The sequence below is a fragment of the Canis lupus genome, chromosome 1 (assembly GCF_048164855.1).
Source record: "Canis lupus baileyi chromosome 1, mCanLup2.hap1, whole genome shotgun sequence".
Classification (NCBI taxonomy): Eukaryota; Metazoa; Chordata; class Mammalia; order Carnivora; family Canidae; genus Canis; species Canis lupus.
In genome coordinates, this window is record NC_132838.1 from 99,544,873 (window position 1) to 99,572,359 (window position 27,487).

At 60.4% G+C, this 27,487-nt stretch overlaps 1 protein-coding gene and 2 long non-coding RNA genes across 12 annotated transcripts in view; 1 reads left to right on the forward strand and 2 right to left on the reverse strand.

Annotated features, from left to right (window-relative positions):
* The window catches only part of WNK2 (WNK lysine deficient protein kinase 2), a 100,518-nt gene extending 80,296 nt beyond the window's left edge, over window positions 1–20,222 (reverse strand). For all 10 annotated transcript variants that reach the window (XM_072842312.1, XM_072842297.1, XM_072842305.1 and 7 more), the window contains exon 1: window positions 19,566–20,222. In XM_072842312.1, coding sequence (XP_072698413.1) covers window positions 19,566–20,222 — 657 coding nt within the window. The remainder of the gene's footprint in view (window positions 1–19,565) is intronic.
* Window positions 5,463–10,578, forward strand: LOC140641816 (uncharacterized). Its single transcript, XR_012038415.1, has 2 exons — window positions 5,463–7,632; window positions 10,047–10,578. It is a non-coding gene; the product is annotated as an uncharacterized lncRNA (long non-coding RNA).
* On the reverse strand, window positions 12,097–19,087 carry LOC140641819 (uncharacterized). Its single transcript, XR_012038417.1, has 2 exons — window positions 15,722–19,087; window positions 12,097–14,482 (listed from the first exon to the last, which is right to left on the reverse strand). It is a non-coding gene; the product is annotated as an uncharacterized lncRNA (long non-coding RNA).
* Window positions 20,223–27,487: the final 7,265 nt, after the last annotated feature.

The following is a 27,487-nucleotide window of genomic DNA, read 5'->3' on the forward strand; positions in this document are numbered from 1 at the left end:
GGCCCCTGGGCCAGAGATGTGGGCCACCACGGTGTGACATGTGCAGAGGGGCCTATGGGCACGGGAGCCAGCGAGAGAAACCCACCAGCCCTCCCTCCCTCCCGGGCTCCCGCCCAATAGGCAGTGTCTGCCCTGGGTGGGTGACCTGAGGCCCCACACCCTCTAGGAGGGGCCAGCCTCACCCCAGGCCACCCTTGCAGGGACGCCTCAGGCAGATGTGGACACACCTCGGTCACAATCAACTGAGATGAACACCTGCACCAAGGATGGGCCTGCAGGGATGAGGGTGAGGACACTGAGGACTGCCCCACCTCATGGCCAGCTGCTGCCAGGTCACCCTTGTGGGGCGGGGCCAGCCAGGAGTCACCTCCCTTTTGCCTTGTGGCTGTGCCCCCTCGCACAGGGTACAAACACTGGGGCACACCGGGAAGCAGTTAAGGTGTGAGGTCCTCGTGACAATGTACTGAATGCCTTGGAGTCTCCTCAGGAAGCAGAACCCCTCTCCCCTGCCCGCCTCCAACCCACGGAACCCCCAGAACCGCAGTTCTGGCTACTAAGGCGTGGAGGAGGGGATCCTGACACCTCCCAGTGCCACCCCCCCTAAAAGAAGTGGCCAGGACCTCACTCCCCTCCTGTCTAGAGGCCCTGTCCAGCCTGGGTGATCCTGCCAACAGGTCTAAGATGGCCCCAGAGATCAGGCTGCAGGGATTTCTGCCACCAATGGGCTCAAGCCAGGGGAGACATGCTCCCAGGCCTGAGTATCTACAGTGTCCCTTGGGACCAGCACTGCACCAGGGGGTGGGAAGGGGGACGGGGGTGACCCCCAGAGCCAGCACTGTACTGGGGGGACAGGGGAAGGGGGTGACCCCCAGGGCCAGCGCTGCACCAGGGGACACTCTGCCAGACAGACCCAGTACATGTGACAGAAGCTGAGGCCCCAGGGCTCACGTCTGCCCCAAGGCTGTGAACTGACTCCGCAGTTCCTCCCAAGGGGGGCAGCGAGAGCCTTAGGGCCACTGAACAGACAAGATGGTAGGGGGTCAGCGGCGCGCGCGAGCACACACACGCACACACACACACGCACGCACGCGCGCACACACAGACACACACACACACCTGAAATGAGCCGCGAGCTCTGGGCGTGACTCCAGGAGACACAGGAGCCCCCACCTTCTGCCCCAGACAACAGCCCCAGGCCACACGTGGCTGTGAGTGCCTGACATGGGCTCTTCCCAACACAGAGGTCATCCACGTGTAAGACAGTACACCAGCTTTCTGAGACACGGTAACTCCCTTTTAATTGTTTAAACCTCATTAATAGCTCACGCTTCACATCTTAAAAAAACAATACCCTGGATGTACTGAACCATAGAAAAATATTAAGATGAACTCCACCTGTTCTTTTCATACTTTCAACGTGGCTATTAAACCACGTACTCCCCACGTAGCTCACACTGCACTGCTCCTGCACAGCCCGGCCTCAGAGCGTCAGCAGCAGGCGGACACCAGGCGCTGGGCCACTGAGCAGAGCGTTGGCGTCTGAGGGTGAACACACGAGCTTTCTGTCTACTTTCTCCAGGAGGCCTCCACACTGGGAGAATGAACAGAATGGAGCAGAGAGGCCTTGCAAAGGCTGGGCTCGAGTCCAGACAGGATGAACACGGCCCGCCCTCATCACAGCATCTGCTAAGAGCACAAGTCCATCTTCTCTAGAGGAAACCAAGATCCCCCACCATTTCAAAGATCTCCATGAGCTTCAAATACGCTGATCAAAAATGGCCAGACCGACCAGGCCTGGCCAAGGCCAAATGACAGAACAGCAAGAGGGGAAAAAGGCAAACAATAGCAACAAACCCCCCCAAGGATCCGAATATTGTATCAGACAGACAGCAGCAGTCCTGTGATTGCTGTAGTCAAGAACATATGTAACTGAGAGAGAGAGAGAGAGAAAGAGACAGAAGGGGGGGAGAAAGAGGAGAGAGATGGGGGGAGACAGAGACAGTGGGGGAGAGAGAGAGAGAAACCAAGAAACAGACTCTTAGCTACAGAGAACACACTGATGGTTAGGAGAGGGGAAATGCGTGGGGCTGGGGGAGACAGGTGACGGGAGGAAGGAATGCCTGAAACTAATATTACACTGAATGTGAACTGGAATTAGGATAAAATTTAAAAACATAAAAAACTATCCAAAAAATCTGAAACATAAAAAATTCTTAAAAATGTCTTTTTCTTATGCAAGAAGTCAAATAGATAACCGAGATTCACCAAAATCTGTGTGCTAAGAACCAAATGGAAACTGGAACTAAGAAAGGAAACAGGGAACTTGAGACGGGGGCTCAGCAGCAAGTAAGACATGGCTGGAGACGGGATCGGCAAAGTGGAAGGCAAGCCCACAGGAAACACGCAGACTGGGACACAGATGCACAAACGCTGGAAACACGAGGAAGAGGAAACGCAGCTCATAGGACATGGTGAGAAGGTCCAACCTGTGCATAAATGGGATTCTGGAAGAACAAGGCATAAAGATGGGAATAAGGCAACATGCATAAAATAGTAAGTCCAAAGTTTCCCAAAACTGAAGCAAGACACTCAGACATAGATTCAAGAGGCGCTTGTATCAACCACGAGCAGGTGAAGCACAGGAAACAAACCACACTGGGTACGTTATGGCACGGAGTCCTCCACACCCCACAGGGCCTGCCCACCCCAGACTCCTAGACAGAACCCCACAGCCCCACAACCACCCTCCCCGCACTGCCCCTGCCTGCCAGGGCACAGAGCACTGAGGGAAGGGCCAGCCTCACGTATCAGTGTCCTTGAGCATGTCCTCTGTCCATCTGGACAAAGGCTGGCTCCTCCCTCCCGTGTATGGGCATCAGGATTCCCCGGGACGGGGCCAGGGCCAGGACTCAGGCTATGTGTGACCTGTACAAATGGATTGTCAGCTTTCTTGCTGAGGCTGTGCCACGTGCTCGGCCCCCAGTTCTGGGGTAGCACTCATCACAGGGAGTCTGCCCACCAGATGTGCCGGGCGTCCCCGATCCAGAAGGAGCCTGGGGGAGGTGTCCCACATGGGGCAGCGGGCACTGGGAGCCCCAGGGCGCACACACAGCCACCTGACCAAGGCAGCGCCACACAGGGCCACACAGCCTGACATGGCTTCGCCCCCAGCAGGCCTCTGTCCCAGCTGGTCCCCCCAGCATGCCCCAATCCCTACAGACCCCCGCCCTCCAAGTGGGCCATGTGGGCGCACAGGTGCCCAGGCAGGGCGCATGCAGGGCGAGCGGGCGGTAACAGCACGGGTGCTCTTCCCGCACGGAAACCTGTTTCTTCCACCGCCTTCAGGAGGACGCAAAGACCGCGTTACACAGACGACACGTGCCAGAAGGCAGGCTGTGCCCCCGCAGGGAAGCCATCCAAGCCTCGTGGCCTGGGTGCCCGCCGAGCCTCCACCGCACGGCTATTTATAGCAGAGCCTGCCCACGGCGGCCGTGGAGGGACAGGGAGAGCAGGGGCAGGCCGAGGGGCCGACCAAACGGTGAAGGAGAAGGGCTGCCTTCAGGAGGCAGGCATGGGGGCACCACTTCCTCTCCGCCCAGTCCTCTGCAGTTGGCTCAACTTCACCCACTATGAGCAGAGCGGCCCTCAGCCTGCCTCTGTCCCCTCCCTAGGGTGGGGACCACCATGCCCTCTCCCCTGTCTGTTCCCTAAACAGCTTCCAGGAGCAGAAGTCCTCATTCTGTAAAACCCACAGACCTGAATGCCTCCCCCTGTTGCTCCGGCTGGGGGGGGGTGGTGCTGTAGGTGCAGATGTGGCAGGAGACAGCCTCGTGGGGGGCACCCGAGGCCCCTGCCCCCCAAGCCTGTACTTGGGAGCTCACGCGAGATGCAGACTTTGGGAAGATTAATGAATGAGACACAACCAGTAACACTGAGAGAGGAGGCTGGACGGCAGTTCTCTTTCTGGCCTGTTTGGGATTTCCAGGATGACAAGGCAGAAATCGCTCTACTGGGCCTCAGCCCCTGATCTAGATGCCCCAGGCCTGACCCTGCGGGGGCAGCCTGGCCCGGCCCGACAGCCCCCTGCAAGCTGCAGATGAGGAGAGGGAGGGTCAGGCAGGGAGTGGCTCCAGGGACCCCAAGGCACTGCACACCCAGCCACCCCACCACGTGTGTCCCAGGGAAGCCCGGGAGAGGGCATCTCCAGCGTCTGAGGGGCCGGGGCCACACAACCCACTAGGCTTGCTCCTCAGGCACTCCCCTCCTGAGGACAGCAGGTGCATCGCAGGCCATCCCCAGCAGTCCTCACAGGCACACAGGTGCACCTGCCCCTCCCCAGGCACGTGCACCCAAGCAAGGGCCCCTGGAAATCCACAGCCCAGCCACAACGCCCACATGTGTGGGGGTCATACCCCAGAGTCTCCTCGGTGCCCCCCTGGAGATGCCTCAGCAGCAGGTGCCAAATACTGCACCTGCACATACTGCACCTGTGCTCATGGCCACCAGGACCAGGAGAGTGAGGGGCGTCCCGACTCCCGAGCCCAACATGACGCCATCCATGCGGGCCCTGTAGGGGCAGGAAGATGTCCTGGAAGGGGACACCCAAGACCACCCTAAACTCTGCTCTTATGGCCACCGGCTAAGCCATGAGGCTGAGGGGCTTCTGAGTGGCCTCTACCACGGCCACCCCATCCCCCCATCACCCAGAGTCACTGCCCTGAGCCCCAAACAGCCCGTGGACCCCCTACAGGCAGCTCCCAGGAGCCAGCATCTTCCACCCTGTCTACAGGGAAGAGCCAGCATCTACACAACCACGCGAAGCCCTCAGACCTCCCTGAAAGCTGCCCCAGCTCTCTCTGTGCGGTGCTCACTCAAAGAGTAAAAGTCAACACCAAAGATAAAATAAAATCTCTCCGCAGTGCCAAAAATACCTCCCCTCGGGATGAGGGAGCAGGCGCCAGCTTCCACAGCAGTAACTGTTGCTATGGATACAGGGCTCCAGCAGGCAGGGGGGTGGGAACAGAGATGAGGGAGGGAGGGGGCAGGGATGACAGGGGATGAGGAGGGTTCAGGGAGGGGATGGGGCAGGGATGGGGAGGGGGCAGAGATGGGGGCAGGGATGGGGGAGGGATGGAGGGGGATAGAGCTGGAGGAGGGATAGGGAGGGATGGGGGAGGGGCAGAATTGGGGGAGGGGACAGGGATGGAGGAGGGATGGGGAGGGGGATAAAGATGAGGACAGGGATGGAGGCAGACATGGGGGAGAGGCAGAGCCGGGGGAGGGGGACAGAGATGGAGGAAGGCAGAGCCAGAGGAGGGGAGGGTAGTCTATGCTGTGGAGGCCATACCAGCCAAGCGTCCCCCTGCACACCCAGCCCTGGGAAGTTGGGCTGTGAGCCAGACCTGGTGGCGGGGGGGGGGGGGGGGGGGGGGTACTGAAGGGCAGTGTGTGCACCAGAAAGCAGGGCATAAAGTGGACCTCCTAGGGAGGGGGGGCCCCAGATGGCCCTGACTCCTAGCCTGGCACTGACCCTCTGATCTGGACTGTGCCCCCACAGGGGAGCAGCACCACCAGTGGAACCCTGAGGAAACCCCACTCCCAGACTCCCTGCCTAGGGACCCCGGGCCCTGAGGCCCCACCTGGCACATGAGGTCTACTTTCCCTGTGGCCCCAGGACGTGTGTGGCTCTGCGATGGGCCTGTGCACCAACCCCTCTAAGTGCCGGGCCCAGGGGCAGGAGCCTGAGCTCCCCAGGACCCCCAGAGCCCCTCCAGGAATCCCCGGGCCATGGGCTGGCCCTGCCCCACTGCCTGAGGTTCTGCCCCATGGTGCTGGCCCTGTCCCCAGGAGGGGTGAGCAGGACGCTGCCCGCAGGGATGGGTTCCTAGAGAGGGGCTCCACCAACCCACTACCCTCACTGCTCCTGGCTCCTCCCCTCTAGCTCTTTGCCCTTGTCCTTGAAGAGGACTTCCATACCACTCCCCAGTGTCCCCGCACACCCACTGACCAGGCCAGGCAGTCAGGGCACCTGGGCTGCTCCTGAGCAGTACCCAATCACCCCCTGACACGAAGCCCCGCGGGCCCCAGCACCGCTCATAAGGAGCCCTGCCCATGGCCCTCTGTGGTCCGGGTGGCCCCTCGGGCCCTGGGCTGCACGCCGTCCACAAGGAGGCAGGATGACTTCCTGTCGCCGCCCAGCAAATGCCGTGCGGTCCACACCGCAAACCCTCTTTCTTTGAGCTCTAGGAGCCAGAGGCAGGAAGGAGGCCTCCAGGCCAAGTCAACAAGGTTTACACAGGGCCACCCCCCCCCGGGGGGGCTCCTCAGAGATTCTCTCCCCTGTCCACATTCTAGAGGCCACCACGTCCTTCTGTGGTCAGCACCCAAGGGATGACACCGGGTACCCCCAGCAGGGCTCTTCACGCAAGTACACCTGCAGAGTCCCTCCCGTAAGGGGGCAAAGCTACAGGCTGAGGCGTGCAGCCCCCACCCAGCCTCCCACATACCCTTGGGCCTGGAAAGGGCAGCTGCCCCTGCAGACTCCCCGCCAACCATCCCCGGGCCACCCCTGCCTGCCAGGGCAGTGAGGGTGTCTCCAGCACCACGGCCTCCGTAAGTAGAGGCCAGCCTCCCTGGGGTGCAGCCAGGGCTCAACCAGAGAAGGTGAGCAGGTCTGCACAGGGCTTCGGTGCACTGGCAGGAAACTGCCACCCTGCTTATTACAACCACTAATAATTATACCCTCGTGACTCAACCTCCACCAGCTACCCCTATCCTGGCCTCGCCCATAGTATTCTCCTTCCCCAGAGAGAACGCAGCAGAACCCTTTGCCAGAGGCCATCAGCAGTGAGGCTGCCCGGGATGCCCCAGGTACTGCCCCGCCCAAGGGCAAAGGCCCCGCCCAAGGGCAGGGCTGTGGCTCCCCTGCGAGGACCCAAGCACCTGCTCCAGGTCGTCGGCAGGGCTGCTGCAAAGGGCTCGGCCTTCCCACGGAAGCACTCCGGGGCAGGCAGGCCTGTCCCCAGGCGTGCCAGCCCAAGACAGCACGTGTGCATGCCCAGCCAGCCAGCAGAGAAGACAGGATCAGGAGCTGCTGCTGCCACACGCAGACCACAGGGGCAAGCGTGTGACACGTCTGCAGCACCAACAGGGCCCTACAGTGCCGGCTGGGCGCGCACCCCTCTGCTGGGCCGTGGGGTGTCCCCGCCAAGCCCTCGTCCCCTGGCTTCTCTGAACCTCTCCCCAGAGCCTGTGACCAAGAATGGGTCCCTCTTCTCGCGTCTGAAGGGCAAGACCCCACAGTGACCTCTGGCCAGGCGGGCAGCCTCCGGAGAGGCCCAGCCGGTTCCAGGTGGAGAGCTAGCAAGGCCGCCCTCTCCCCCTCACCAGGCCACAGGGGCCCGCTCAGCCCAGAAGCACAAAGGGCCTGCCTCAAAGCGCGAATCCGTGAGCCATCCAGGAAGCAGCCCGCGGGGCCGGAACGTTCCAGGATCACCGTCTCATCCCTCGGAACAGAGCAGCCCTTTGTTTGCTATCTCGGCCATCATCAAATATTTACAGGGGCTCACGGCCTATTCCAGGCAGGCCGCTGGGAGCCAACTGCCGCACTCCCCTGGACACGCGGAGGCGCAGGTGAGCAGGTGGGGCGAGGCGGGGCCTCCTGCAGCAGGACGCAGCGTGTCCTCTGGGGGGCCGCAGCCCAGGGCCGGCCAGGTGGGGCAGCTGGGGGAAGTGGAGGGCAGTGGTGTGAGCACATCCACCCAGCTGGCGAGAAGGTGCCCCGGGGCTGCACCCACGCCCTGACACCCTGTGGGTGGGGCAGGCAGTCGGCTGACACCCAGAGGCCAGGAACCCAGTCCACAGCCAGGGCTGGGGATGCCCTGTCCCACCCCCTGCAGCCTCCCTGGGGTCTCTGCCGCACCCTCGCTGCACCCTCCCAGCTCCACGGACTTGGGGAAGCACTCCTGAGATCAGACAAGCCATCACCCTGAGAGACAATTGCCCTCCTGTTTCCCTCCCCTCCTGCCCTGGCCACCCCGGGCACCCACACAGTCTGGCCCCCATGCCTGGGCCCCGAGCCCCCGCCTAGAACCCTCAAAAGTCCAGCTCAGGGGGTGCTGAGAAGAAAAACAGCTGGGCCTCGGTCCGGGAGCCGGCCGGCTCCACCTGGGCCCCTCCGCACAGAGACCTCAGCATCGCTGCCCACCAGGAGCGGGGGCCATTGCCTGCGGAGGATGGGGGTGTCCTCCTCCAAGGGCCCCTCCACCCCAGGCTGCTGAGAAGCGGTGACCCCGTGGACCCCGTGCAGAGTGACGACAGAGTTCTCCCTGAACCCAAGCTTACGGCCCCTCTGCCCCCAGGAGACGGCCCTCCTACTGCTGTGTGACAGCCGTCCAGGCAGGTGCCAGTGGCCCTGTGCTGGCCACCCAGCCAGGAATTCCCCAGCGCACAGACACAACCTGGTGGCTTCCTTCTGGGGCCCCAACAACAGCCGCACTGAGGACACAGGACGACCCCCCCCACCACCACCGTGCACCTGGTCCCTGCTGGAGGCCAGCACCTGCTGTGGGCAGGGCTGGGGTGGGGGTAGGGGTGTGAGCCCACCCCCACAAAGGCCCCAGGGACTGGGGAGGCAGGCGGGCCGCGGGCTGTGGGCTGTGAGTCACTGTCACACGTGTGAGCTCCGACACCACAATCATGACTTTGCAAAAATACCAAAGCACAGAAAACAGCGGAAAGAAGGGCAGGGGCCCAGGTGAGGGCTGCCGCATCAGGAAAGAGGTTTGGGGCAGTGTCGGCGTCCCTCCCATCAGCACCTTCCCAGAAGGGTCCCTAGGGAACCCCACCCTGCAGCACCCCCACGTCCTCACAACCCCCCCGCCCCTGCCCAGCAGCCCAATGCTGGAGTGAACAGAGGAGTGAACAGAGCCAGCAGGGGCTCCGGGCATGGACGATTCAGCCCAAATGGAGGACTGGGGTGTGGTCCCCTGGGGCTCCCTGATCCCGAAGGCAGGAGGCCTGCAGCCCGAGCCCCAGAGCCCCCGCACCCGCAGCCCAGCGTCCTGCCTCGTGTCCTGTTCCACTGCTGACCCCCTGGGAGGGTCCAGCATGATCCTTCCCAAGGTCTGGATGGTTCTAGCCACAGTGTCCCCAGACCCCAAGGCCCCAGGTCAGAGATAGTGGGGCAGCAGAGCAGCCCCTCCCTCACAGAGTCCCTTCCTCGTCACCTGATCTGGACCTGCCTTGGCCAGAGACCCGCACCCACGCCCCCAGGGGCACCTTGCGAGGACACAGTCTCTGTGGGACATGGCAGTGGACAAAGACTCAGACAGTGACAGGACACAGCGGAGGGATTGTGCTAGACAAAAACCGACATGACGACCAGACATAGCTCACAACTGGGGCCTGGATCCTGGACCCAAACCCGATTAGCTCCACTGGGAGGCACAGCCTGTGGCAGAGCATGGTCACCAAGTCAGACATGAGCGAGACGCACAGGTGCTTTCATGGGCACGCAAGGGGGCAAGTGCGCGGAGCCACAGGGACCAGACACATGGCAGGACACAGACCCTGGCCATCCAACTTCCCTAAGTTTTTCTAAATAAAATGTTTGTGGGGAAATGGAGACAGCATCGCTGGTGCGGGAGGAAGCCTGACGAGGGGTAAGGTGTCCGGGGTGGCGGGGGGAGACATGAGGTATCTGGACAGACCTGGGCGGGCACCCTCCCACAGCCTGACCCCCTCCCGCCAACAAAAGCCCCCACCCTTCACCCAAGGCCGAGACCCCTCTCCTGTAAAAGCGAGAAACCCAAAATTTCTCATGGTGGTTCTGCAGACCCAACTAGTGCGCAAGTGGTCTGGGAGCCTGAGAAGGGCCTCCCCACCCCTTGGGGCTGCAGCCAGCTGATAGCCATGCCCAGACCTCCCCATGGACAAGGCCCCAGGCCAGGGCAGGATGCGGGGCCCCAAGCCAAGCCTCACTACATGCCCCTCCACCCCAGTGGCTCCTCTGCCCCAGGGCTCATACTGTGGCATCTTTATTTCAGGGATCACTGTGGGGAGGCCTCCCTCCTGAACATGTTGGGAGACTCACCACCTCAGGAAGGCGGGCGTGAGAGGGACCACCTGTCCGGGCCCTCCTGGCACCAACACCCCTGGATAGACCTACGGGGAGCCCCTAACCCAGAGCTGCCGCCTTGTGCCCAGGAAGACTCAGTCCAGCACCAGCTTCTCCCCGCACAGCCAGCCCAGTGGAGAACTTTCTAGAACAGCACACAGACAGCGACAAACCCTGAACCACAGCCTCCATGTAAAAACCAACGGCATGAGAAGACCCTTTAGACACAGAAAGATTTTAATACCTGTCACACCCCCCTGGGGCACCTGGATGGCATAGTCGGATGAGCGCCCGACTCCTGATTTCAGCTCAGGTGGTGATCTCAGGATCCTGGGATCCAGCCCCACATGGCCCCCTGCGCAGGGCAGAGTCCACTGAGGTTTCCCTCTCTCCCTCAGCCCCTCCCACCACACGCAAACATGCCCTCTTTCTAAAAATAAAATAAATCCTAAAAAACTGAATGAATGAATGAATGAATGTGTGGGTGGGTGACTCAATCCCGGGACGCCCTGTGATAGAGGCCACAGGTGCAGAACACCCACAGTGTAGGGACAAGAACCCGAAGGTCAGGCCACATCAGAACATAAAGGGGACTGGAATCAGGCATTATCTAGGCGGCTGTGACGGTGGCTTTTCTGACCGTGTTTGCAGAGGTACTAGGTCCCTGCAAGGATTTAGCAGGAAAGACAGAATTCGCCCCCCAGAGCCTCCCTTTGTCAACATGCACATCAGGGACATTGACAGCTGCCGGCTGGCCTACAGGTGAGCTCCTACAGGTGAGCTCCTCACCGAGGCATCTCCCTCCGTAGCGGGTTGTGGTTCTGCCTCGCCTCACGGGTGGCTTCACTACCTGGAAACGCCCTGAGCCCCCCCGCCCCCCATCACCCGGTCCCCGCCTCGGCCTGTGGCAATCCTGACCTGTTCACAGCTGTATAGCTGAGCCTTTTCCAGAACTCACGTCATTGGAACCTTCTCCACCCACATTCTTCTTAATAACGTCCAGTTAGGGCTCATCTCTGTCTTCCCACAGCTGGCAGCACATCTCCTTCGCTGCCAAGTCACCTTCCCTGGGCTCATGGACCCAGCTGATGTGTCCAGCACCCACGGAAGGACGTTCCCGATGCTTCCGAGTGTCGGCAATTACTAATAAAGCTGGGTAAACATCAGAGTGTGGGATTTTGTGTGCAGTTAAGTTTTTTAGCTGGTTGAGGTCAACACCTAGGGTTTGCCTGCTGATCAAATGGCAAGAGCGTGTTTAGCTTCTTTGGTTGTGGGTTTTTTTTTATGATTTTATTTAGTTGGGAGAGCGAGAGAGAGAGTAGGGTTGGGGCAGAGGGAGAAGCAGACCCTCTCCCCCAGCAAGGAGCCTGATATGGGGCTCGATCCCAGGACCCTGGGGTCACAACCTGAGCTGAAGCCAGAGGCTTCACCGACGGAGCCCCCCACGCACCCCTGGCATGTTTTGTCTTGTGAGAACCTGCCGAGCCATCTTCAGCAGCGAGGGTGGCAACTTGTGTCCCCTGTAGCCTGCCGGGGTGCACCAGGTGCTGTTGGTGTCCTGGACATCCGCTGGGCCAGCAGGCGAGCGATGGGATCCTGTTTTAATCTGCATTTCCCTGCTGACACGTGACGTGGAGCATCTTTTCACGTGTTTGTTTGCTGTCTGCTTGTCTCCTCCGGTGAGGTGTCTGTTGAATAAGGTCTTTGGCCCGTTTTTCAATCAGGTTGTTTGTTCTCTAACTGCTGAGTTTTAGGAATTCCTTTATGTTATGCGACAGCAAAAGTTTGTGTTTTGTTTTCCCATGATTGTGCCCTTGGTTTGTACCTAAAATGTCACTGCCAAGAGCATCACCCTGAGACCAAAACCAAACAAAGACCGCACAAAAAAAGAGAACTACAGGCCAACATCCCTGATAAACACAGATGCATAAATCCTCAACAAAACAGTAGCAAATTGAATCCAACACTACATTAAAAAATCATTCACCACAATCAAGCGGGATTTATTCCTGGGCTGCAGGGGTTCAACATGCACAAATCAATCTGCGTGATAGATCCCATCAACAAGAACAATGTGATCGTTTCAATAGATGCAGAAAACACATTTGAGAAAGTACAACATGCATTCTGGAAAAAAGCTCTCAACAGTTATACATACGTGTAGGTATACACGTATATATGAAAAACCCAAGCTAACATACTCAATGGGTAAAAACTAAGCGCTCTTCCCTGAAAGTCACAAACATGACCGGGATGCCCACTCTCACTGCTGTTGATCATCACAGCACTGAAGTCCTAGCCTCAGCAATCAGACAAGAAGAAATAAAAGGCATCCATATTGGTAAGGAAGAAACAAAAATTTCACTATTTGTAGATGACATGATACTCTATAGAGAATCGCTAAAGACTCCACCAAAAAATGACTAGAACTGATCAATGAAACCAGTAAAGTCCCAAGATACAAAATCAATGTACAGAAACCTGTTGCATTTCTATACAGAATAAGAAAGTAGTGGAAAGACAAATTAAGAAAATAATGCCATTTACAATTGCCATGAAAACAATAAAATACCAAGGAAAAAAACCAATGAAGGAAGGCAAAAACCTATACTCTGAAAACTATAAAGCACTGATGAAGGAAATCGAAGAGGATACAAGGAAATGGAAAAACATTCCATGTTCATGGATGGGGAGAACAATATTGTTAAAATGTCTACACCACCCAAAGCAATCTGGAATAAACAATCCTAAAATTGGTATGGAACCACCAAAGACCCCCAATAGCCAAAGCAACCTTGAAAAAGCAAAGCAAAGCTGAGGGCATCACAGTTCCTGACTCCCAGTTATATTACAGAGCTGTGGTGATCAAGAGAGTATGGTATTGACCCAAAAACAGACACACAGATCAGTAGGACAGAATAAAGAACCCAGAAATGAACACACAATTACAGAGTCAATTAATTTTAAACAAAGCAAGAAAAAACATCCAATGTTTAAAAAAAAAAGTCTCTTCCACAAATGGTGCTGGGCAAACTGGACAACTGCACGCAGAAGAATGAAACTAGAGCACTTTCTCACACTATGCACAAAAATAACATCAAAATAGATGAAAGACCTAAATTTGAGACAGGAAACCATCAAAATCCTAGAGGAGAACACAAGCAGGAACCTCTGTAACCTTGGCCACAGCAACTTCTTACTAGATACATTGCCAGAGACAAGAAAAACAAAAGCAAAAATGAACTATTGGGACTTCATCAAGATAAAGAGCTTCTGCACAGTAAAGGGAACAGTCAACAAAACTAAAAGACAACCTACAGAATGCGAGAAGATATTTGCACATGACACATCAGACAACAGGGCTAGTATCCAAGATCCATAAAGAACTTATCAAGCTCCGCACCCAAGAAACAAACAATCCAGTCATGAAATGGGCAGGAGACATGAACAGATGTTTCTCCAAAGAAGACCTCCACATGGCCAACAACCACATGAGAAAATGCTCTGCATCACTTGGCATCAGGGAAATACAAACCAAAACCACAAGGAGATCCTGCCTCACACCAGTGAGAATGGCGAAAATTACCAAGACATGAAACAAATGTTGGAGAGGATGTGGAAAAAGGAGAACCTTCTTACACTGCTGGCGGGAATGCAAACCAGTGCAGCCACTCTGGAAAACTGTGGAGGTTCATCAAGGAGTTAAAAATAGAGCTGCCCCGTGACCCAGAAATTGCACTACTGGGTATGTACCCCAAAGATACAGATGCAGTAAAACGCCGGACACCTGCCCCACAGTGTACATAGCAGTAATGTCTACAATAGCCAAACTGTAGAAGGGCCTCGATGTCCTTTGACAGATGAAAGGATAAAGAAGATGTGGTATATATATATACAACGGAATATTACTCAGCCATCAAAAGGATTAATACCTAACATTTACATTGACGTGGATGGAACTGGAGGATATTATGCTGAGTGAAGTCAGTCAGAGAAAGACAAATATCATATGATCTCACTTATATGTGGAATTTAAAAAACAAAACAGAGAGAGAGAAACCAAGAAACAGACTCTTAGCTACAGAGAACACACTGCTGGTACCAGAGGGGAGGTGGGGGGGATGGGGAGACAGGTGACAGGAGGAAGGAGTGAGAAGAGTAAGGTCTGCATGTGGGTTCACTTCTTTGTGCGTGGACGTCCAGTTGTTCCAACACCCTGTGTTGAAGAGACGGCCTCCACTCCACTGATTTCCCTTTGCTCCTTTGTCGCAGGGCGGTTAACTCCATCACGTGGGTCTGTCCTGTCTCGTTGAACCAGTTGTCTGCTCTTTCGCCCATTCCACACTTCATCTTCTTTCTTTTATCCTTTTCCAAAAAAACTTAACGTGTATTTAAAGAAAGCTGACACCAATGAGAGGCAATGATCGAGCAGTCCGGAAAATCTTAGAATTCAGCCCTCCGGGGAACAGAACCAGGTCTGAAAACTTATTTGAAGTGAGAAAACCTGCAGCCAACCATCCCCACCTGGGGCCTCTCCACCCCCAACATGGGCCCTAATCTGCGTGTGGCCACAGGCAGATCCTCGGCAGCTCCTCAGAAACTCCAGCTACCGGGGTCACACCCTCCCTTACCCAGCAGGGAGCACAGGCCCCAGCCCGCCTGCACCTGGGGGGCCTACCCCACGGGGACCAACTACGCCTGCAGGCAGGCCTCCATGCTCTTCTAGGGTCAGCCAGCTCTCACTCCAGTCTCTGCTTTCACAATCATGTGCAGGGTGTGCTTCACCCTGCTCAGGGCTCGATGCCAGACATTTCCCGACAGTCCCGACCACCCCAGGACGGTCAGCCTGCACTCTTCCCACATCACAAGCAGGTAAACCAAGGCTCACAGCAGGTGCCTTCCCCAGGCCTCCCCACGGGGACACTGTGGGCCTGGGATGCCCAGCCCACCTGCCAGGCTCCTACATGCCCCCCAGCACCTTAGGCCAGTTGCCACCCCACTCGGCTACATGTGGGGCAAAGGAGACCCAGGCACACAGCCCGAAACTCCATTGACCGGGTCAAGTTCTATTCCCTCAGAGAGGTTGACCTGAAGCTCCATGTTGTCACCTTGGACATCATCCAGCCTCAGCCTACAGCTGGGCTGGAGCTACAGGCCCCCAGTGAGGCCTACAGCCACGCACAGGGCCAGCCTGCCAGCCCAGGACCTCAGGATGGCCTCCCCCGACACGTGTCCGTCCCGCCTCCCACAAGCTTCTAGAAAACACCCCTCCTCTGTAAGGGCCTTGCTCTCCCACCGTGGGGTGGTCTGTCCCGCTCCCCCAGGCTGGAACCAGGGCATGCGCTCAACAAATGCCAGCTGGGCCAATGAGCCACAGCCGCCTGTGCCGCTGACAGGGGACCTGGCATCTGGAACCTCCTGGGACAGCTCCCCACCACGTGTGTTCCAGCTAACAGCCCACCTGCAAAGCCTGTGCACCTGCCTAAGCCACGACCCAGAAATGACACTGGCAGTTGGGGGGTGAGGATGCCCACTAGCCCCCCACACTGAGTCTGGGGCCCATGTGACTTGGCCATCATCAGGCCCAAATCTGGCTCAGCCCACCTCCGAAGATGCCCTGAAAGGCACCTGCTGAGCCGTGGGAACATGCCACAAGCATCCAGGGCGCCCACAACAGTGACCACAGCTTGGGGTGCTCATCTATCACTGCTGACCACACTGCCCCCCAACATGGCACCCCAGGGCTGCAAAGGCAGGGGGACAGAGAGCCTGTCAACAGAGGTCTCCCGGCAACCAAACCAGAACCAGAACCACAAAGGGCCCAGCATCGGAAACGGGGAACGTGGCTCAAGGCAACAAGCTCTATGCTGGCCTGCTGACTTCAAACCCCAGTTGTCGACAGAACTGCACAATCACATCATGTGCAAATAAAGACACGCAAGATGCCCAGCAGCCAGCGTCCACCTGGGCCCCAAGGGCCACACATCATGCTCCAGCAAGCACAGCGGCCTCCTCATGTAGCCCCCACTCACAGGTCTGACCACGCATGGCCACTGAGAGAGCACACAAGGCCACCGAGGGGGCCTCTCAACCCGGGTACGAAGCCACCCAGCACAGCAGGTGTCCCTGGTCTGCGGAAGACACAGGTGGGGCACACGCGGCCATGGAGGGTCTGCTGGGCTGGACTGGAGGGAGGCTGACCCACGATGCTCTGAGGGCAACAAGGGGACGGGCACACCCAGCACACCCACACACCCACACGCAATGAGCCTCCCCGGGTGCAGCCAGGTGAGCGGCACATAGACATCTGGTATGGCAGGCACGTTGGGGACACACAAGGGGGATGCCAGAGGTCCCCTGTCAGCAGGCCCTGTGGTCTCCAGGCCTGGCGTGCCCCTCGGAAGCCCAATCACCCCTGGGCAAGGCAGAGCAGAGGACGACATCACGAGAGCACCCACGGGGTCTGGGAACCCGTGCCTGGCTGCTGTGCTCAGCCCCCCACAGCTTATCTGTAGATTCATCCTGCCCTACGAGGGCCCCACAGGTACTCCCAGCAGAGGGTCCAGGATCAACACCCCCATGAGGCAGCACAACCCCCACAAGGCGCGCAGGCCCCAACTCCAGCACAAGAAGCACGGTCCCAGGAGGGACCCCCCCACCACCCCGGAGCAGTGCTCAGCCCTGCAAAAGCAGCTCCCAAAGCCTCCTGAAGACGGACCACAGCTTCCCCGAAGGCAGGGCCACAGACAGGGGATACTGAAACCAGGCTCTCTCCAAGATCCTGAAGAAGACACAAGTGACAAACAACCCTGGGGAGGCCAGTAGCCCACCTGACACAGCTTCCAGGTGCCAGCCGCACCTGGGCTGGCCGCGCTCTCTGCCCTCAGGGACCCCCACTGGCTCAGAGGTGGCAGCAGGTTCCCTCAGATCTGCCCCTACACAGGGACTGGGTCTACACAGGCCCAGAGCTAGCCAGGGACAGCACGGGGGACATGGGACATGTGCAGGGGCAGCCCCTCGGGGTGTGTGCATGTACTTCTGCTACTGCTCTCATAACATGTCTGGTACCAGATTAAAAGTTCATTCAAAAGAATAAAGGCAGGGAGGTAATACTTTAAAATGGCTTCCCTCTAACAGCCAACGTGAGCTCGGGCTGTCCTGAGGACTGAGGAGGGACCATGCCTGGTCGCAGAGCCCTTCCCACACTGATTCACAGAGGTCGTCCTCGGAGCCAACCCCCGCCCCAGGTCTGGACACTGCCTTTCCCGCTCTGGCGAGGCGATGTCCTCTGTTCTGGCGGAGGCCACCAGGTGCACCTGCCCCCCCAGCGTCCTAAGGGCAGGAGAAGGAAACACTCTGGAGAGTCAGTTTTGGGGCATTCCAAAGCCGCCAGCCAAGGTATCTCCAGGGGGCTGAGGAAGGGGAGGCTACGGAGCTCTGCATGCTAAAGGCACAGCTCCTGGTCACCCACCCTCTACCGGGACACTGACCACAGCAATCCTGGGGGCCGGGAGCTGATGAGCACCTCCACGCGGGGCACTAGGAAACCCCTCCCCGGGCACAAACCCAACGTGCCACCTGCTGCCCTGCCTGGCCGCATGGTGGTCCCAGAGCCCTCCTCGCACCCTCGCCTCCTCCACAGAGAATGGCCTGCCAGGATAGAAGCTTCCTCTCTTGCCTGTGTCCTCGAGGGTGACCTTGGGGGGTCCCCAACAACACGCATGGTATATAACAGCCTCCTGGTTGGCGAGGAGGCCACTGGACACCCCCGGGCTCTTGGCTGCTGCCCGACTGCTCCAGACCCCATCTCCCATAGGGCCCCCCGGGACCGGCCCAGCAGAGGCAGCTGACCCCAGATGCTGCCCAAGGAACCGGAGGAAACACTAGCTGCCCCGTCGTCGGGGGAATTACAAGGACAGCGTCCCGCCGATGGGACTCCCAGCACCTCCTGTTCAGGACACTCGGGAAGCCCTCTCCAGCCTTCCCACCACCACCCAGAGTCCAGGCATAAAAGACTCCTGGACAGCAGCCAGGCTCCAGGCCTGTGTTCTGCTCAGGGAGCTGGAGGCAGAGCCGAGCCGCCTGCCTTACCTTACAGGGAACGGAAACGAAGAACCCTTCCAAGGGTCATGTGCGCCTGCAATGCCTCATCACGGCTGAGGCCTACCTCAGAGCCCGCCTGCTGCCGCCCCCAGTCCTGCCCGCCACCCTGCACTGGCCTTCCTTCCAAGGCAAAGCACCAGTGGGGGCCCGCGGCGCCAGGCAGGGTCACCTGGTGAGAGGGAGAGGGTGGGAAGAGAAGGCACAGGGCCCGCTCGGAAACCCGGGGTCCCCGGCTCCTCTGCGGTCCTCCCTTTCTCCTGCGGCAGCGAAGCCCTGCTGCTCAGGGAGGGAGCAGGCTCAAGCCACGCCATCATCCTTGGCACACCAGGGCCCCAAGACCACAAACCACCAAAGCCACCTCTCAGCCACGAGGAAGCAGGACTCGGTCCCTCCTGGCGGGCTCCACTGGATGCCACCAGCCCTGCCGACAAAACTCCACATTCCTACTGCAAAGCCAAGGGACTGCAGGAAAGGGTGGCCTCCGCAGTTCTTTGTCTCTGGAGAGGGGCCAAGGACAGGTTGACACCCACCAAGTGAATGGGGCTCACACACACACAGGCCATGCTGCAGGGGCCCAAAGGACAGACCAACCGAACCCAGTTTCTGAGCCAGAGGCAGGCAGCCTGCAGTGTGGCGAGCTGCCCTGCATCAGGCCTGGAAGGCTCCGCTAACTTCACAGGGTGCCGGGTAGGCTTACACCCGGCCCCCAGCTCTCCTTGCTCAGGAGAGCCCCACGCCTGGCAGCTGACCCCCTCACCTCCCCCCAGTGAGGGAGGGCCTGTAAACACTGCTCTGCCGGGCACTGTCCTGGCTTCCAAGGCTGGCCCAGGCAGCTCAGGTTACCGTTTATATAATCTTCCGGGGCTAGGGCTGACACAGCCAACGTGAGGGCAAGGTTATGAAAAATCCATGTCCAGAGCCTTTGCATCAAAAAGAAAAGAAAAAAAAAAAAAGAAAGAAAAAAAAGGGGGGGAGCCCCAACCCTCCCTGCATTTTGTACGACTTGGTCTTACGACCTCTGACACGTCCATTTCTCGAGCCCCTGGGCTCTGGGAGCGCGGGGAGGCCGCGGAGGCACTTCCAGGCCCTGGGCAACCCCACCTCGCACAGACCCGGGTGGGCGCAGCCCCGCCACCGTCCCCGCCGCCACCGTCCCCGCCGGGGCACCTCCACCTCGCCGGGCTCCAGAAGGCGCTGGCTTCCCGCAGCCGCGCTCCGCTGCGCACAGACACCTGGCTGCGGCCCACCCGGCCGAGCCGAGCCCCACCGTCACACACGCCCTCCAAGCCCCACCGGCCGGCGCGGACGCACCCCGGGCCACCGCACAGGCCGCCCGCACCCTCACCTGCAGCTCGCACCAGGCCACCTCCACCCAGGTCTCCGTGTCCAGCCCCTTGTAGACCGTCTTGAACGAGCCGCGGCCCAGTTCGATGTCGAACTTGAGGAAGCGGCCGTCCAGGGAGGTGGCCACGGCCTTGAGGTCATCCTCGTCGTCCTCCTCCTCCTCGGGCTCTTCCCGGCGCGCGCGCCCGGGCTCGGGCCTCGCCTCGGGCGCCGCCGCGTCCTCCCGCGCCGCGGCCGCCGCCGCCTCCTGCTGCTCCCGGGGGTCGCCGGGGGGCGAGGGCGCGGGGTCCGGGCGGAGCTCCTGCGCGCCCGCGGGCTCGGGGCCGGGGTCGGCTGGGGCGCCGGGGGGCGCGGCGGCCGCGGGGGCTGCAGGGGCGGCGGGGCGGCCGCGGGCGCGCTCGGCGATGAGGCGGCGGGTCTTGCAGAGCAGGAGCACCCGGCGCTGCAGCGGCTGCGGGGGCTGCGCGCTCGGCGCCTCGGCCGCCTCCAGGCCCGGCGGCTCCTCCTGGTCCGACTCCACCACACTGCGCCGCAGGAAGCGCTGGGGCCCGGGCCGCGCCGCCCGCGCCCGCGGCACCGCCGCCGACTCCGCCATGCCCGCGGGCCCCGCGCCGCGCCCGGCCTCCGTCAGCAAGCGGGGGCCGCCATCGCCGTCCATCTCTGCGGGCAAGGACACCGGCCGCGTGAGCGCCCGCCGCCGCACCTGCCCGGCCGCGGAGGGGACGGCGCCGCCGCGCCCGCCCGCGCGCCCCCCGCCCCGGGGAGGGTCTGCACCGCGACCCGCCGGCCGGGCTGCGGGGGCCGGGGGCGCCCGCCGGGGCCTCCCCGGGGGCGGGCTGCGGCGGAGGCCGGGGGAGAGGCTCGCGCGCCCCGCCGAGCCGGGGAGGGGGCTTCCGGGCGTCCCTGGGGTCCCCGCGGAGAGAGCGAGGCACCGGCCAGGCGGCGGCTCCACCACAAAGGACGCGGCCCGGGGCGCAGGAGGGGCGCGGGGAGGGGGCTGCGGCGGCGCGGCGCGGCGCGCACACAAAGGCGGCGGGCGGGGGGCTCCGCACTCACAGGGCGAGCGGGCGCCGTCCATGCCCGGGGCCGGCGGGCGGGGCAGGCGGGGCGAGCGGGGCCGCGCTGGGGCCGGGGCCGGGGCCGGGGGCCGGGGCCGGGGCCGGGGCCGGGGCCGGGGCCGGGGGCCGAGTCGCTGTCGGGGCCGGGCTTCTCGCTCCGGGCCGGGTCTCCGCGCTGCTCCCTCGTCCGGCCCGCTACGGGGCCGCACTCCCGCGTGCTGCTCCGGCTCCGCGCTGCTGCGCTCGGGCACCGGCTCCGACCCGGCGCGGGGAGGGCGGGGCCTCGGCTGCCCGCCCCCGGCCGGCGCGGGGAGGGCGGGGCCTGGCACGCCCACCTGGCCGTGGGCGCGCGCGGCCACCTGCGGGCGGGCGGGCGGCTCTGGTCCCCGCCCTCCCCGCGGCCGCGCGGCTCGGGGCCGGGCTCTGGAATGCCCGGCGGGCTGCTGGCCGCGGAGGGTCCCGCCTGTCCACCCACGTCCTCGCCTGGCCCCGCCGGCGCGCCAGACCTCGCAGCCCTGCGCCAGGGCAGAATGGGCGGGCTGCAAGGCAAAGGCCCGGCCGGTGGTCCCCCCACAATCCCCAGCGGCAGGGCAGCTCGAGACCCCAGCCCCGGGGCTGAGCCTGGGAGGGGTGGAGTGTCCTTCCCCCTGCATCTCAACAGGATCCATGGGGACTGACCACCAGGAGGGGGGTGCTGTGGTCATCATGCCCGCTCTGCGGCTGAGCAGACGGAGGCCCGAAGTCCCAGAGCTTCTAGGACAGAGGCTGCACTGGGATGCTAGTGCATAGGGGCCTGTGAGGCTTCCGGGAGCCCCTGCACCCACAGCGCTCTGCGTCCCCCACCCCGGACAAATGCCACCTCCCACTGGGAGCCTTTCCTGATCTCTCCTTCCCTCTTTCTCCTCTGGTCTCCCTGACAGAACCCTGTCTCGGGCATCTTGAACCTTATTTCCAGGAGGTGGCCTATGGCAAAGACCTCTGTGCTCATTTCAGAGCCCCTATGCCCTGGGAGGCCCTGAGCTCTTCTGTCCAGGGGAGCTGTGCAGTGGTGCCCAGCTTGGCGCTGCCCCTGCTCTGGCATGCCACCAGACCTAGGGCTGCCCGTGGGCTCCAAGGCCCTGGCACAAAGTACCCCAGGGGACCTCAGACCATCACAGTTATGAGGGGTGTGCCCAGCTGCTGTCACCCAGAGCAGCTGACTTCCCAACTGCTGGAGCCAGTCACGACTGATGCACCAGGGCCGACAGCCCTTCCCAGCTCCACTCACTGACACCCTGTGGCGCTGCGAGCACTTGCACCATGGACGTGGGCAGATGCTGCAGACGGAGCTTCTCCCCTCAGAGTGTGGTTCCACGGTGCAATGGTGCTGAGCTGGGCAACTGGCACATGCTCTCCAGTTGTCAGATCTACCTCTTGTCCAGCCCAGAGCCCGGAGGAAGAAGGGACAACCTCCAACACCAGCCCCGCTGGCCTGAGACGCCACGAGGCAGGGATCTGAGTGGGATTTCCCAGGCCCGGGGATGGGGGCAGGGGCTGCTGAGGCTCTTTCTGTCCAGAGCCTAGAGACCGCTAACCTGCCATTTGCAGGACTGTAGCTGAGTCCTCCTGTAGCAAGCCTCAGTTTCCCCTGCAGAAGCAGCCTGCCCATCCTGTTTGTCCACCTTGAAGACTGCCAGTTCCTCCAAGACTCTGTCAGTCTGGGAGGCATCCCCAGCCAGGCCTGTCCAAGGGAGACTGAGGAGAGGTGGAGCTGAGTGCATTGTGGACAGACCTGAGGCAGCCTGGCCTCCTCCCTGCTTTCTGGGCCACCCTGGCCACGAGCGAGCACCGTGCCCGTCTGGTGACAAAGGACACAGCTGGACACTCACAGCATTGCCTGCAGGCTATGCCCACCCCCAGCTGGCAGATGTGCATAGCATGGCAGCCATACCCCCATATCACAGAGGCAGCTTAGGCCACGGGGAGTGGGGAGAACCTGTCCCTGACTGAGTGCTACACATTCTGAGCCCTCCGGGGTGGTTTCAGGCAGCTGTGCTTACATGCCTCCAGTGACAGGGAGTTCATTCCCTCTGCTGACCCATGTCCATTGGAGTCCAGGGCTAAGCAGCCAGTAGACAGGTCACAGTCCTCTTTCTCAAGGACCCTCGGGCTGGGCTCAGCAGCAGGTCCCTGGATCCAGCCTGAGGGATCCTTGGGCGGACCTTAGGACCAGGGCTCTGCCAGGTCCGTGTCCTTAGATCTCATGACAGCTCTGAGCCTCCATCCACTGGCTCCGATGGGGTAACAAGCACTGCCCGTCTGCTCTGCTGCTTATCCCAAGGCTCCCATGAGGCCAGGCTGTAGAGGAACACATGCAAGCTGCCTTGACTGGAGCCACTACCCGGAGCTGCTACAGCTGTCAGGCCAAGGGCCACAATGAGTCCTTCATCACAGATGAGTAAGTTGAGGCCCAATACAGAGACTTTTTGGCTTAAGTAGTTTGCTCAAGGCCACAGAGCTGGAGTCATGCCCCACCCCTCCGCAGCAGATGAGGGGGCTCCCTGGGACTCCAGGGCAGGCAGTCCTGGTGCCTGGGCCTGGTCTGCCAGGGAGCTGGCCAGGGCACACACCTGCCCCATGCAGGCTCATGTCCAGGCCAGGACCCCAGCAGGAGCCATGGCTGTATCATCACACTGCTCTTCTGGAGATGGCCAGAGTGGTCCAGCAGGAGGACTTCTGCTAGGGAGAGCAGGGTCGGCCTTGCCCCCAGGAAGCCCTATCGCCAGGTACCTGGGGGTGGGTCTGCCTCTGAGGAGACCTCTGGGACTGTAGCTGGGCTTGTGGTCAGATACGGTGAGGCCAGGCCACCTTCCAGGGCCCCCCGATAGTCCATAGGCCACAGCACAGGGAGGTGGCCCCTCCCCACCAGGGGCTCCCTCAGACACCACGGATTCACTCAATAGGTATGTGGGGCCGGCCCCAGCTGCAGGTGAGACCTCGGGGCCCAAGTGGATCCTCTGGAGCTCAGGTCCTGGGGGGAACGGGAGTTCCCTTATGGACAGTAGACCTGGATGAAGTGAGAGCACTTTGTGCACTCCGGAGAGCAGTGCACAAAGGTGTCCACTGAAGGATCGCGTACCAGAGGCATTAGGAATGGCGTCAATGCCCAGTAGTTGCAAATGAGCAGGTAAATGATATTTCACAGGATCCAATAGGACAAATCTACTTAAATACTCTTCCTAGAATGTATGACCCAGCAAGTGATTAGAGGTCATACCCCGTGACACAGCAGGAAAAGCCCCGGAGGGACAGGGAAAGCATGCCTGGACGGGAGCAGAGGGCACTTCTGCCTCTGTGCGTCTTCCTGCACATGGTGGGTGGAGAGGTGGCTCCGCCACAGTCTGGTGGCAACAGTGGGAAAGGTGCTCAGGCGGACCCCTGCGCAGAGGAGGCTCCGCCGACAGCAAGGTTGGAGACGCTTCCTTCAGATCCTGGTATCGCCTGCTGGCCTTGACCTTCAGCCCATCCTCAGCTGCTTTCTCGGAGTGGCAGCTGCTGTGTCAGTCCTCATGCTGAAGGATGGGGATAGAGTGGCTCTCCTGGACTCCGTGTCCTTCCCTGGAACCTGCTGTGGATAGAGGAAGAGCCTGGTTCCATGTGCTCAGGACCACAGAGCTGAGGAGCAGGCATGTGCAGGGAGCAGAGAGGAGGCAAGTGGGCAACCAGGCAGTCCCGTGTCTTGGCACTCGCCCAACAGGCTGGGTGGGGGTCTTCAGGCCCGTCTGTGCCTCGTCGTGGTCCTGCCAACGGGGGCCGCAGGGCTCGCAGGGGTCTCTTCTGCCCAGAGTTGCCACTCGGCACCCGGTGGGCCCCATGCAGCCCTGTGGAAGCTCCAGGGGGACCCACCACTCTCCGCACAACACACTTCCTCCACCCACTGTGGGGCTCGGGCTGACCTCCATGGGGTTTCCAGCTACTCAGAGCTCCCCATGGCACCTGCCTCTGCGTGGGCCTGGCCATTCAGACTGAGGAGGCGCCCGGTGACCTGAGGCGGCATTAAACCTCTGCCAGGCCCGGCACACACCCTGGAACATGGCCACATCATGGGAGGCACACTCGTTGAGGGAGGCAGAGACGGGAGGAGGAAGATGGACAGGTGGTCTCCTCTGAAGGTCTGGGATGCTCGGCCAATACCCATTATTCACAGCACTTGTGTTGTATGAAGTCACTGCCAACGCCACGTCGGAGACCATCGAGCCACGGCACTTGGGGAGACTGCATCTGGTGCCCAAGGGATGCTTGTCCCCTACGTGCATCCTCTTACACTCAGGGATGCTACACGGCTCATCAGCATGATGCCAGGGCCATTTTAATCAGCAAAATCACCAACAAAAGGCATAAAAACACAAAAGCCAAAACAAACCTTGACGCCAAAGAGATTGAGAGCAGGACGGCAGCTTGCAACATGAGAGCTGGACCAGGAGACAGGGCATCGGCTGTCACACGTGGCGGGGACACGCCTCAGCAGCGTGTGGTTTTCATGGCTCTGAGCGCAGCCACAGGTGACCCAGAAGATGAGGCAATTGCTGATTATGGCTCAGAAACAAACTTTCACAAGTAGGTAAATTCACAAACATGGACTCCATCCACGAGTGCTGAGCCTGGGCCGCATCTAGAGCAAACGGGTGAATCTAGTCCCATAAGCCTCTGCCTGGTAGACCAACAGCCAGTAGGAAGATAGACAAGAGAGGTAAGGAGAGAATCAACAGCAAGAACACAGCCTCAGAAAACCTGGGGAAAGTGCCACTTTGCTCACAATAAAAAGGTCACCGATTACAGCTGTAAACAGACCATCCTGATGCTACGTTCCCACAGACAGGCTGCGCTGAGAGCCTGAGGGTGACTGCGGCCCTGGGGACACCAGCTGCCCCGTGGGCTGCAGACACACGCGCACCTGCCCTTGGACGCAAGGACCTCGTCCCGGGGTGTGGCCTGGATTGTGCACCTGAGCATCTGCACATCAAGCTCAAGGACCAAGAATTCACCATCAACGGCTTTTCTGCATCTGCCTGGGTGCAGCAGGGCCTGCCGTGAGTCCACTGTGTCCAAGTATCATCTCCTCTGATGTGTGAGGAGCCAGGCCTGTGGCTCTGGCCTCTGACACATCCAGAATCAGGAGAGCTGTCCCCTGTGGGGCCCCCACAGCATGGGTGCAGGTGCTGGGGAGCTTTCTCCGCCAGTTCCTGCTGAGGCCCAGGTCACGGCATGCCCCGTCCCCCTCACCCGCAGGGCCCCAGGCAAAATGCAGCCTGGCAGGTAGGAGGCTCGTTCTAACTGCCGGCTGCCCATCCCCCCGGCTCAGCATGCTGGGCACCGCTGCAGGTGTAGGGCACAGGTCACGGCTGCAGGGGCAGCATCTCATTCCCTGCGAGGTTTTATATGAGCTGCAGGTGCAGGAACACCATCACCAATCAATAAACCACAGCGGTGACCCTCTGATGAGCAAGACTTCATGATCTTGGAGATGGAATTGCCGTTTGGCAAAATAACTGTGCACTGATGACCGGAGGCCTTCACTGCCGTAGAGAGACCTGAGGTGTGGCTGGCATCCCTCGGGACTGCCAGCTCACGGGGGTCGGCCAGGCCAGGACCTGCTCCGGAGATCCCGGGGTGAGGACATGGGGTGGTGCATGCTGCACGGGGCTCTGGTCTGTGTCTGGGGAGAGGTGGCCTTGGGCCTGAGACTGCAGGGTGTAGGCCAGTGTGGACGCCAGCCAGGGCACAGCAGGCCTTGTGACTGAGGCCTGGGGAGGGGTGCCCGGCGAGCGGACCACAGAGGCTGGTGAAGAGAGGCTGCTTGTCCGCCCAGAGGGAGCTTTCCAGGAACACTCATCAGACGTGCATGTGGGCCTCCCAGCACAGGCGCAGTGGGGCTGGGGAGCTGGGCTGTAGAACAAAGGCAAACTGAAATTCAAAATATTCAGGAATGACAACAAGACAGGCGTTTCCTCGAGGAAACGAGTTCACAGCAGATGTGCAGGGTAAGGGTATTGTTAACACGGGAAGAGCTGCGGGGGGCGTCCGACTAGGTTTCGGCTCCTGGTCGTGATGTTGGGCTCTCGGGATTGTGGGATCAAGCCCCACATGCGGCTCTGTGCTCAGCACGGAGTCAGGTTGGGATTCTTTCCCTCTCTCTCCCCCTCCTGCATCCTCACCCCTTCTTTTCTCTAAAATAAATAAAAAAATATTTTTTAAAGATTTATTTATTTATTCATGAGTGACACACAGAGAGGCAGGGACATAAGCTCCCTGCAGGGAGCCCGACCTGGGACTCGATCCCAGGACCCCGGGGTCACGCCCTGAGCCCAAGGCAGATGCTCAACCCCTGAGCCACCCAGGCACCCCTAAATAAAAACCTTTTAAAACACATACAAAGAACTCGCGGGAGTCAGTATGAGTCCGAAAGACCAAATTCCCCAGAGTCAGGAGAGCCGAGGAACGAGCTCAGACAGTCAAGGTCACAGTGGTCTTGGGGTGGGAGGGGCCCAAGGGTCCTCCAGGACGTCGGCCACCTCGCCTGGGTAACAAAGCCACTGAGCTGGCAGCAGGACGGCCATTCTCCCCCAGTCCGCAGGACCAGCTTTCAGGAGAGCAATTTGGCAAAATCTTACCAACTTCTCCTCTTGGAACTTCCCTGAGGGAGGCACATGCGGGCCCACGATTTTTCAACCCTGAGTTCCTGGAACTGCCAACAGACAGAAGGCCCCATGTCTAAGGCCTGGGGACCCCACGTCCCCCTAAACCATGGGATCCGAGCCTCCGCATCCCGGCCCCACAAGCCTGGGGCAGCTCAAGGAAGGCTCCTGAGGGCTGAAGGCAGGATCCC